Source organism: Rhynchophorus ferrugineus, unplaced genomic scaffold (assembly GCF_030347505.1).
Source record: "Rhynchophorus ferrugineus isolate W39M unplaced genomic scaffold, kcgeb_rfMv2 rfM3, whole genome shotgun sequence".
In the NCBI taxonomy this organism is placed as follows: Eukaryota; Metazoa; Arthropoda; class Insecta; order Coleoptera; family Curculionidae; genus Rhynchophorus; species Rhynchophorus ferrugineus.
Genome location: NW_027472582.1, coordinates 35,090,398 through 35,102,075, shown reverse-complemented (window position 1 = coordinate 35,102,075; position 11,678 = coordinate 35,090,398). Strand labels below are relative to the sequence as shown.

Here is an 11,678-nt window from a genome sequence, read left to right as displayed (position 1 = left end):
ATAACCCTAGTTACAAACTACTACAATTAGGAAACATCCAAGCATTGAAAAATAAAGTTGGTCGGTAGATTACTGGCACAGACATCACAGTTGAGGGTAAGTGAAGTAACTCAAGATGTATGACCGGCAGTCAAACTATATCATAGAAAGTAGGCCATGGAACTGAATTCAATGACCAGTCATGTATTAGAAATTAGATGATGAGAACATCTTGAACAAGGCAATGTAATAAAAAAGATACAAATTAGGTGGTTATTAATATTGCTTATTCTGGGGAATGAAACTAAATAGGACTAAATCGGAATACAAAGGACAGAAATGAAAAATTATGTACAACTACATATAATATGGATAGTGTCCAGCTATATACATATTAAAATATATATGAAAAAGAAATGGAAGTTTTCTAATCAAAATTTAAATATGTTATTCTTATATTCAGTAAGTTTAAATCTTGTATTTTTAAATATATTTTGGACGAATTAAATTTTAATTTATAATATTTAAGACAATAAAAATGTACAATTAGAAAATAAGTTATCAATTATTTTATGCGAATATTAAAAAATCCATTTTTTAATTATTCCCTGTCATAAATATTTCCACTTGCCGCACCCTTATGTGGTTAAGACGGTCAAAGCTTGACTACAAATTTATACCTGGGAGATCGCATTCTATGTCTTTGTATTTTAAATGTTAGACTGATGTCATTGATTAATGTTCTAATGAAAAAAGTAATATGTGGAATTCCTTACCGGCGATGCCATGATCTGTTCCAACCTCTCTTGGGGATTTTGACCCCTTTTAGGTCTAATCAAAAGGTAAATTTTTGATACGCCCGAACAGCTCCTCAACAACTTCTCCAATAGCACCTGTAAAATTAGAAAGTTAAGCATTAAAATAAAGAAAAAAACAGAATTATTAAATATCATGAAACGAAAACAAAGTCATCATTAGCAAGGATTGAAAACAAAATTCTTGTTAATTAAAATTATTAAATTAATGATTAAAAATTATTATTTCAATATATATGGCACATAATATTAATTTAAGCATTAACAGCGAACATAAGTGAATGAACGTTTCAAGGTTTATCGGTAGTGTTATAAGTTCAAGTTCTGTCTTTTTCCTTGAGAAAAAATTATGATTTGATACAAAATCACTGAATGTGTTTTAAATCTGAGTTTTTAGTTTTGGGTAGTAACAAGAAATATTTGAAACAATATCATAAAATAACATTTGAAACAATTTATTAACAAAATGTCAAATTACGACTCTGATAGAATCCGTGTTATATATTGGCATATAAATTAATGTTAAAATATTTATAATAGATGGAGTTACGGTATATTAAATCGGATGGTAACTAAGTTCATGTTGAAACCCTAACACGTGCTTCACTTTTCAGTATGTTATTTCGTCGAAATCTGAACAAAACATTTTTTTCAGTGCGTTGAAAATGTCCTAAGCTATATCGAGTAAAACGCATTTGCACTGTATAGATCTGTGTGAAGCCTATGGCAACCATGTTCCATAAATTCCAACACGTCAATACTGGTTTCGAAGTTTTAAAAGTAATCATTTTAATACCGAAGACAAGGAGCGAAGCCAAAAATCCAGGGCTCCAAGATTTATAGACACCAAAATAATCTCAACAAAAACAAATAATCTAAGAACATCCCTATTTTTATTTTTTTATGACCAACAGGCCTTGTGTAAAAGAGTCAATAATGTTGTTTCTTTTTCTGTTCCCAAATAATACAGAAAATTATATATAATAATTAAGTTAATTACCCCCTATCATAAATAAAATAAATTAAATTAAGTGTGCATGCAGTCAGTATATGTTTCTAAAAGATTGGAATACCAACCAAACAGAAAAAAACGGGCTTCTAAGTGAACTCACTGAACAAGTCATTGCTGTTTACTACTGAACGACCACATGTTCTCATAATACAAAACATTAACTAAAGTCAATTATCAATCAAATCCCTTCATGGCTAGATTACGGAAAGCCAATATCAAATATCTGGTTTCTTGTACATCCAAATATTTCCATGGACTATATATAACAGGTCAATTGAAAAGTCCCCCGCCTACCACAGTAAATTAAATTTTTCTGGCAAAACTACTTTTTTTTTATTCAACATAATTCCTTTCAACGGTGGTACACCGATTATAGCGACCGTTCAACTTTTCGATACCATTTTTGTAGAACTATTTGTCCTTTGCTTCCAAACAAGCCTCAAATTCGGGGATCACCTCTTCATTCGACGAAAATGTCTTCACAATGAGCATTCTTGTGAGGTATGAGAACAGGATATAGTCGCGGGGGGCCAGATCTGGAGAATATGGTGCATGAAGAAGCAATTCGAGGAGCCCATGAATTGATTTTTGCCATCATTTTGACTGACTTGTGACACAGTGCATTGCCTTGGTGAAGCAGCACTTAACATAACATAACGCTATGAAATAGTCGCTATTGATGGTCCTTACTTTTTCAAAGTTGTCAATGAAAATTATTCCATGCGCATACCAAAACACTGACGCCATAATCTTGCCAGATGACTGTTGCGTTTTTCCACGCTTTGGAGCGGGTTCATCGTGTGCAGTTCACTCGGATGACTGTCGATTGAACTTCGGAGTGAAATGGTGGAGCCATGTTTCATCCATTGTCACATATCGACGCAAAAACTCGGGTTTATTACGCTTGATCATCTTCAAGCACTGCTCCGAATCATCAACTCGTCGTTATTTTTGATCAAAAGTGAGCCCGCGCGGCACCCACTTTGCACAGAGCTTTCTCATACCCAAATATTCGTGAATGATATGATGTACACGTTCAGTTGATATCTTTAGAGTGTCCACTATTTCATTCAATTTCAATTTACAGTCATTCGAAATCATTTTGTGGATTTTTTAATGTTTTCGTTGGTAACAACCTCTTTTGGGCGTCCACTGCGTTCACCGTCTTCGGTACTCATTGCACCACGTCTAACCTTAGCATACCAATCCTTGATGGTTAATTTGAGGACAGTGTCCGGAAACTCGGTTTTTGCTCAACTGTATTTTTTTCCTTCAAAAAGCAATATAATTATCAACACGCGAAATTCCTTTTTATCCATTTTTTTCACAATAACAAAAGTTGCTTCACTGAAAATGCTATAATTCACAAACTAATGATCCGACAGCTGTCAAATTTATACACGCATCTTTTGAGGGTAAAAAAATTATGGATTTAATTCTAGTAGCGCTATCTGTGTGTCAGGCCGGGGACTTTTCAATTCACCTGTTACTTCACTAAGGGTAAGTCACACATATTTGATTGAAAGTTCTGGTTTTATTAAGTTTTTACAGCCTGGTATCTGTGTTATAACAACCAGAAGTTTTAAACTTTAGAACTTACGTACATGCAATATATGAACCCAAAATGAACCCATGTCACTGAAGTCATGTAAAGAAGAAGAAAAGCTAAGCAGAGATCTAATTTAAGAATTCATAGGAGAACGTAATATGTAAAAGTATGTCTACTATTAACTATGTAAAATGAATATTTTGGTAGTCCTGTCAAATACATTTGGATCCATATCTTGAAAATATCATCCTAAAATTGTTCAGTGTGCCATCGATAACATTTTTATGAGTCTTATCAAATATAGGGCACTTGATTTGAATAATACTATTCTTACAGTTCTCAAGTGGCTATTGTGCTATTATCGGGTAGAGTCAGTAGTAATCTTTAGAGTTATTACCTGCATTTATTAATTTTATTGCCAAGTGTTATACTGATAGTATTTTTACTTAATGTTCTTCAATGTTCTACCACATTTCATGGTTAGTGCGTCTGGAATTCTCACCCAATTATGTAAGAGTTCTAGTATTCTTTCTAAAGTTATTATTTCAGTTATGGTCAATCATTATCATCGAATCGATTGTAGGCAAATTTAGGTTAATTTGCCTTGATAACCCCCATTTTCAATTTTTTCAATTATCATTTATTTTCGTTGGTTGTCAATTTTTTAAAGTTTTTTTAATATAAGATAAATAATCCAAATAAAATCGAAGTGCGCTAAAAAGTTCAAAAGTTTCAATTCCAATATGGTGATTGGGAAATGGTAAGTGACGTTAGTTTCGTAGAGCTTCTGATTGGTCTTTGACTTCATGGCGAATTTGTAAATTTTGTGTTTTTACTTTTGATAAAATCTTAGTAATTTCCCTTTTAATTTTAAAATAAATCTATTTTTAATAATCTCTCTATAGTATATTATTATTATAAATCAATATTTTTATGATACTTTATTACAGTCTAGCCCATTCTGATAGTCTCAATCAATTTATTTATAAATTATAATAAATTATAATGAATAATATAATTATTTATGAATTATTATATTTATATTTGATATTAGTTATATGTATTAGTAGATTATAAGAAATATATATTTAATATTCAAATTTATTTATTAAAAAAATGTAATTTTTTTCACTATTTTATGTAATTGAAATTAGAACAAACATATTTTTGGATCTTAATATTATAACAAAAAAAATGTTTGCATTACCTTTCCCATAAATCCAGTTCCACCTGTGATGAAAACCGTTTTACCATTGTAGAAATCTGCCACGGAACTCTGAACCGCCGAATTGGCGGTCACGTTGGAACTGAAGGCCGCCATGGAAACCACGTTGGTTGCACTGCTCGAACCTGAAGGAAACTCCTGGGTCACCATAGAGAATGGTCACTCAGACTGAAAAACAAAAAAAAATTCATTACTGTCAAATATTAACGATGTTTTTCTTTTGTTTTACGACTCGATATCATATACCCATTCGCCGATAAAAAAAGTTGATATGTATATACATATACCATTATCTACATGTTTAAGTAAAACGTATATATAATGTAATGAGTACATTGTGTGTGTAAGTAAAGTTCATTTGCGAACAAAATATAAATACAAAATTTACTTTAAGAATAAATGCCTATTTGCAAAAACTTTTATAATAATAAATACTAAATACTTTATCGAATCTTGCTCTTTTTCTTAAGCCTTGAAAAAGCACTGATCATTGTTACAGCTTTACATTTTTTAATAAAAATATTTTCAACTTCATTTATAGTTCCGTCTTGCCTTACTTGTTGAATCCAAACGACATGGTCTGCTCAACATGTTTGCTGCCGACAACGCGCTAGCGCGTAATGTCAAGCTTTCATTAGACTCCAATTACGCTCCAGCGCGTTAGATGTGCGGTGGTATTTCTAAGCCTTATATTTAGTTCGGCATTAGCAGTGTATACGTACAGCTGTATCGGCATTATCTGAAGACTATAGGTGAGTCATTTACGTACTTGGTTTCGATTTTTCCTTTTTAATTCATATGTATTACAGAACTGCATATGGCGGGAAAAATATCGATATGGTAGGGCGCTCTCATCCCAAAAGTGGAAAAATAGATATGAAACGTGCCTATGAAACTTTAAAATAAATATTCAGGCAATCGTATTCCAATTTAGGACTTTCGTTTCTCGGTCATAAAAAGGTTACTAAAGGCTCCCTCCAAACCTACTTCCAGAGTGGTTATCACCGAACATGTTTTGAAAATACGAGAGGAGAAGAAAGCAGCAAAGGTATGAGAAAGCAATGTAAAAGTTGTTATATACAATAAAAAAATAAAAGGCACTATTTATGTATGCAGTGCATGTCCTGGATATCCTGGTTACTGTTTAGTCTGCGCAAAAATTAGTTATGAGTGCCCTCTTATGATTTATCTGAATAGGGTTTTTATTTATTTTAAGTTTTAGTGAAAATTTGAATTTTTTTTTGTTATGGTATACTAAATTATATCTTCTAATCAATAATGTATTTTCCTATTCGGTCCATTTTCATTCGCTCGCGCGTTATGCGGCCATAGGCAATAAAAATTGACCTCAGTGCCGATCACACCCTGGCGCGTGACACCAAAAAAAATTGTCAAAAAATATTAAAATTTAGACTGGACACACGTTAAAAAACGTTATTAGGAATATTTTATTGCTGTAATTTTAAAAAAAACATAGTCGGCTTCTAGGGTAAGTATTTGATCTCAGATCGGCAGCGAACGTGTTAAGCAACACTTCAGAGTTTTGAAAGATAAGAGACACGGAAAGAATAGAAATTTATAAAAATATGCTTCAGAATAGATTGACACTACATATACTGTGTAGTGTATTGTATACTGTTCCATCTAAACGTGCAGTTCAACATAGTATTTTATTATATAAGAATAATAAAAATAATATGAATAAATAACAACAATTTTGTTTAAAAATAAAAATAGCAAATTACCTTAATACAATCTCTATAAACTTTTAATCGTACTAATCAATAATATAGTGAATAACCAAACCAATTCTAAATGATAGTAAATTTATTATATATGCCAATAACTAGGAAGAGGCCGTAAAGAGTTGCGAAAAAAGTTTCAAGGTAACTGTCGCCAAACCTAAAATTTGTTTATTGTCTAGATAAGGCGATGACATATAATTCTGTTCTGTTATCTAAATCATCTCACGTTATATTCGGGTAATAAATATATACGTTGTAGCGACCGCTACGACCCTTTAGGCCACCACGCATTCACCTACAGCAAGTTCAAAGGTTGACAACGCCGGTGGATTGATACCATGCGGTTCCCGGCTATAAAAGACCTCCACGACGACGTCTCGCTCTCTTTTCTTTTCTCTACCCCCTTGTAACAGTACCACTTCCACAGCGCTACCGTACTTCCTTCACCTTAACCTAATATCCTGTCCATTCTCCCGTCGACCACATTTAACAGTTTAGTATCGCAATAAACAAGTATTTCTTCAATCAGTAATTTTAGTTCTCGTGCAAATTCCTTCCAAAAATAGTAATGAGTGTTCAGACAAACAATCGCATCAACAGTCATACATTTCGACCGACCGACCGACCTGACGAACATTCCTACAACGTTATATGCAGATGTACATATGTTATATAGATTAACAGGATATTGGATATTCTAAGATTTCGTAGGCATCTTCTTTCCGTTTGAAGAAGCTTATTCAGGATGTACGGCCGCCAAAGGCTGATTGCAACAGCACAGTTGCTCAGCCGTAAATTATTCGAAATTGGAGTTAATAAAACTTGGGAAACCATTCCAGGATATAGTATGGAAATTAGAATAAAATAGAGCAATTTAGACGATCATCAAAGGCAAACTGACAGGCGAACTCACAAATAATTTAACTACAAGAGTAAGCTGACCAGACGGGACAGCGACCACGTAAATTCCTTTTTAGCGAAATTAATACGATGCTGGAAATCGGTCTGGTGTAGGGAATGTCTCTTCGTTTGTGCTATCAGTTCAATAAGTCGCCGACTCTGTCCATTTAAATAAAATACTTTTAAAATAATTTAAATTTAGATTAATATTACATTTATATATATTATTATATTTCCATTCATCAGATAAAGAACTAATACGTAATTATATATTATAAATTAAACAATATTTTATTTTAAGTACATAAAAATGTTTTTGATCAAAATCTTAATGTCCAAACATATTTCACTTTAAAATCTTGACACAATTGTAGAGTATATATGACAAATTCAACACATTATCTGACTACTAGCACATGTTCATCTAGAACAGAACGATAATATAAATATAAATCACACGTGGTTGTGAATATTTGTTCTCAGTTTTCCCTCAAATTTGCAAGAAAAATTCAAATATACTGTGCTTAAAAATAGCTAACAAAATTCTCCATCTTTTTGAAATACCACCGTCAAATATATCCTTTGTTGCTTTTTTTATGTAAAGGAAATTAAATTACTAAGCAAAGGCATGCGGTAGGTAAAATAATTGAATCTATGAATTACTTGGTTTGAGATATTTATTTTGGAAACAATTCCATCTTAAAATTATATAGCCTCGTTTCTTACTTTGTCTGGAATAGTTGCGACTTATTGCATTGAGTGGAAGCAATGTTAATTTTAAGTGTTTGAGTGTTACTAAAGTCAAAACGGTATTCCCCTTAAACATGATATTTATTTATATTAATCAAATGAATAAAGAACTAAGACAACAGATTATCCACACGCCAACTAAAAAAAGTTCAAGACCCGACTTTTCATTCCAAGATTATCTCTGTAATTCTTTCATGTTTCTATTCATAAGATACGAAACGTCTAATAAAATGTGCTATGACATCTTGAAAACTTCAGTTTAGGATATTAAAACATACAATAAAATATAAAAAGCCAAAGAGACGACTAAAATTTTCAAAACAATGGATTTCGAAAATATTTTTGGGTGTTGAAAAATAAACTCTTATAAAAATATAGAACAAAAGATAGAAAAACTACTTCACTTACATTAGACTAAAAAATTACAGTGATAAAACACTTTCGACCTGTTGTAAAACTGTCGGTTTAATAGATCATAAAATGCATTTTAACAATGCCGTAATTAATTTAGGTAAAGTATATTATATTAGCTATACCCATTTTGTTATCAGACGTTAAAAAATACTTAAAAGAAATATATGGAATAAAACAGGTTCGAAATTTTAGTAGTGTGTTTTTGAAATAAATAAAATAATTATTTTAATTTGAGTTCTATTAAATTTAGTTAACACTAATAGCAGCTCGACCCTTTTCAACATACTTTTTTCATGCATTAAAATAGGTCATTCATCAGCGGTTACAATTAGATTTAAAAAACTAATTTTGGTCTCTTACTATATCTAAATCAGATATTAAAATGAAAATTTGAAAAATCTAATATATATATATATATATATATATATATATATATATATATAAATATCTTGAAAAACGGTTCCAGATCATAAACATACCTACCTAAAATATATTAAATATACTTAATACATTAATATTTCACAAACAATGGGTATGACGTCTATATATTTGTATTTTACTTTCAAACTATTTTATTATTTGGGAAGAAGTGGCGACTGTTGAGTGCTGGCACAAAATGACGAATAAAACCAAAACAAATATTGAGAATACCCTATGCCAAGACGCCTTACTCATCACACCTTTCAGTCCAATATAAACACACCGTCTTCGTAACCAGGGTAATCATATCAATCGCGCGATATAACATATATCCTAAACCTCCCTCCTAAGGAAACGACCAAGGGACAGAAGAAATGTAGTTGTTATCCCGTCCCGATTCGTCCACAAGTTACCTTTGATTTACTGTACTGTTTTTGACGGAAATTTCCATTTTGTACCTGGTATGGAATGATTTATAGAATTAAATAGTTTTATAGAATTGATTTAAAAAAATAATTAATGATTCATTCAATCATTTTAGAAAAATTAAGTTTCAACATAAAGGCCTGTATCGTATATCCGTTATGTATAATACTATTGACAAAAATAAAAATTAAGTAACTGCACTTCACATAACCTATTTAAAGTATTAACGCTGTTCCTGTTATTAATATTAATTCGTATGTGAACCAAGCCCCCGGTGTTGATCCCATTGTAAACTTAATTAAGTTAATATGATATTTACGCCCATGAAATTATTCATTATTCATTTATATAAATATCTAGGTAATGATTATAATATATATAGATTATAATACAAAATAAAAAGATAAATAAAATAAGAGTATCTTATAATAATCAATTGAATCAATTGAAAATGTTATTTATTAAGCTATAGGTACTTAAAAACGGTCTTAATTAATATTCATAATAGGCACTGGGGTACTGAAGCTACTTTACTTCGAAGCAATACTTCGAATATTCTTCACGAAAACTTGATCATTGTTGGATATCGGCCGACATAGTCCTGATCTCGGACAATGTTCTCAGTTTCAAAAATCGTTTTCAAGTTACAGAAGTTTGCAATAATATAATATTTCGTTTTTCGAAAGTTCGAGAAGTTGTATTATACTCGTCTTGTACTTAACTCCTGTTTCTTTAGCGGATAATTTAAATTAAGATTTGCAAGGAATTTCACAAAAAGTACTTAGTACTTAGACAAGTCGCACTTGTTCACGGCTAATAAAACCATCGTAAGATGTCAGAGGAAGTTTAATACTTTCATACTTAGGGGAACATGTTCAACATCCAAAGTTATCCAAAGTGAATATATTATTGCGTACTATCAACAACAGAATGGGAATAAAAACACCAATCAAACTCTTAAAACTGACCACAAGTTGATGTAGTGCGAAAACTTATTTAAAACACAATATACACACAACATAACTGCGATTTGGTTTAAATATTGCATAGTTTTCTCGCCTTTTCATCTTCGCAAACTCTTCATTTTTTCTCAATTTTTCAATGTTGTCACAATTAACACTTTTTTCCTGTTGGCACATATTGTAATGCCTAATTTTCAACCATTTTTCTATTTAAACTGAACAAAACTAGTGATATGACATAATCTTAAATAACCCAAATTGCTATTTGCTATTCATTCATTATATTGCTTCTTCTGATTGTATCTTATTTTTCTCAATCGATGCCACATAATCCGACTGAGCAGATTCTAGAGATATAAGAACAATTATAATCATATTAAAATATTAAAACATATTAAATAATAAAATAACATATTAAAACAAAGCATAACATATTTTATATCTTCACTTCTCAATGATTTGCTGTAGAATGGATACATTGCAGATACATCAAGATTAATGTTTATAAGCCATCCAAAATGGCGCAAAATAGAAAGAACGTAATCTAACAGAAAAAAAGAGGTTTAGTGACACTGTGTTGACACAAGCCAAAAAATTGATAACCTGATATAATATAATGATAGAATAAATTATTTTGATGCATGGATACACATCCAATATTCCTTAATATTTATAGTGCTTCTATAAAAATGAATATGTAAGTTTGTAATCTGTAACTAAATTAAAAAACAAACATATAATAATACAGTAATGATGAAAATAATGCTTACCAAACTGTTATATATCCACATGAAATACACCTGCCTACATAGCAGTAACGAGGAAAAAACTAACGTCAAAGCTATTTAACCCAAAATGAATATGAAATGAACAACGTGGGAGCGAGCTATATCTTTCACCCTTAAAATAAATACCTTATTAATTTTTGAACTGCTTTATAACGTCAATAAACGCTTAGAATAGATAGGTATCTAAAAAGTCTCCGAGCAAAAATAACTTTAATACATTTTTTTTAATAATGGCGTAATAATACACAATTCCTGTGGACTGTGGTCTACTGAATATTTAACAAAAAATTGACCGGTAAACATTGATTATGAAGCAATTTATTTAAAATATAGTATATATGTCTATGCATCCTGTATCCGAGGCCCTCTTGCCATACTTTATGAAATACTTTTTAGAAATATAACTGAACTAAATTTCCTTTTTTTTTGAAAATTTTACCTTAATTACATCTGCTGGTTTGAAGCATTTTAAGAACAACTTTAAGAAATGGAATTTATTTAGATATGATTGGTAGTATTAAATATCTGAATACCATTCAGAACTCTCAAATACCAATCACAAACCGCAAGATTTGAACAAACTTCAGACTTAATACATTTTTATATTTGACCTATATTATTAAGTAATCATTAATTACAAGAAAAAAAAATTTTGTATTTTTAATTTTGTTTTATATTTTTTTTAAATAAAAC

At 30.7% G+C, this 11,678-nt stretch overlaps 1 protein-coding gene across 3 annotated transcripts in view; it reads right to left on the bottom strand.

The window, feature by feature from the left end:
- Positions 1–707: 707 nt before the first annotated feature.
- LOC143193292 (fatty acyl-CoA reductase 1) overlaps positions 708–11,678 on the bottom strand; it is a 57,727-nt gene continuing 46,756 nt past the window's right edge. For all 3 annotated transcript variants that reach the window (XM_076399423.1, XM_076399424.1, XM_076399422.1), the window contains exons 3-4: positions 4,563–4,748; positions 708–872 (exon numbers count right to left, since the gene is read on the bottom strand). In XM_076399423.1, the coding sequence (XP_076255538.1) occupies positions 723–872; positions 4,563–4,730 (318 nt within the window). In that variant the 5' untranslated portion in view covers positions 4,731–4,748 and the 3' untranslated portion in view covers positions 708–722. The remainder of the gene's footprint in view (positions 873–4,562; positions 4,749–11,678) is intronic.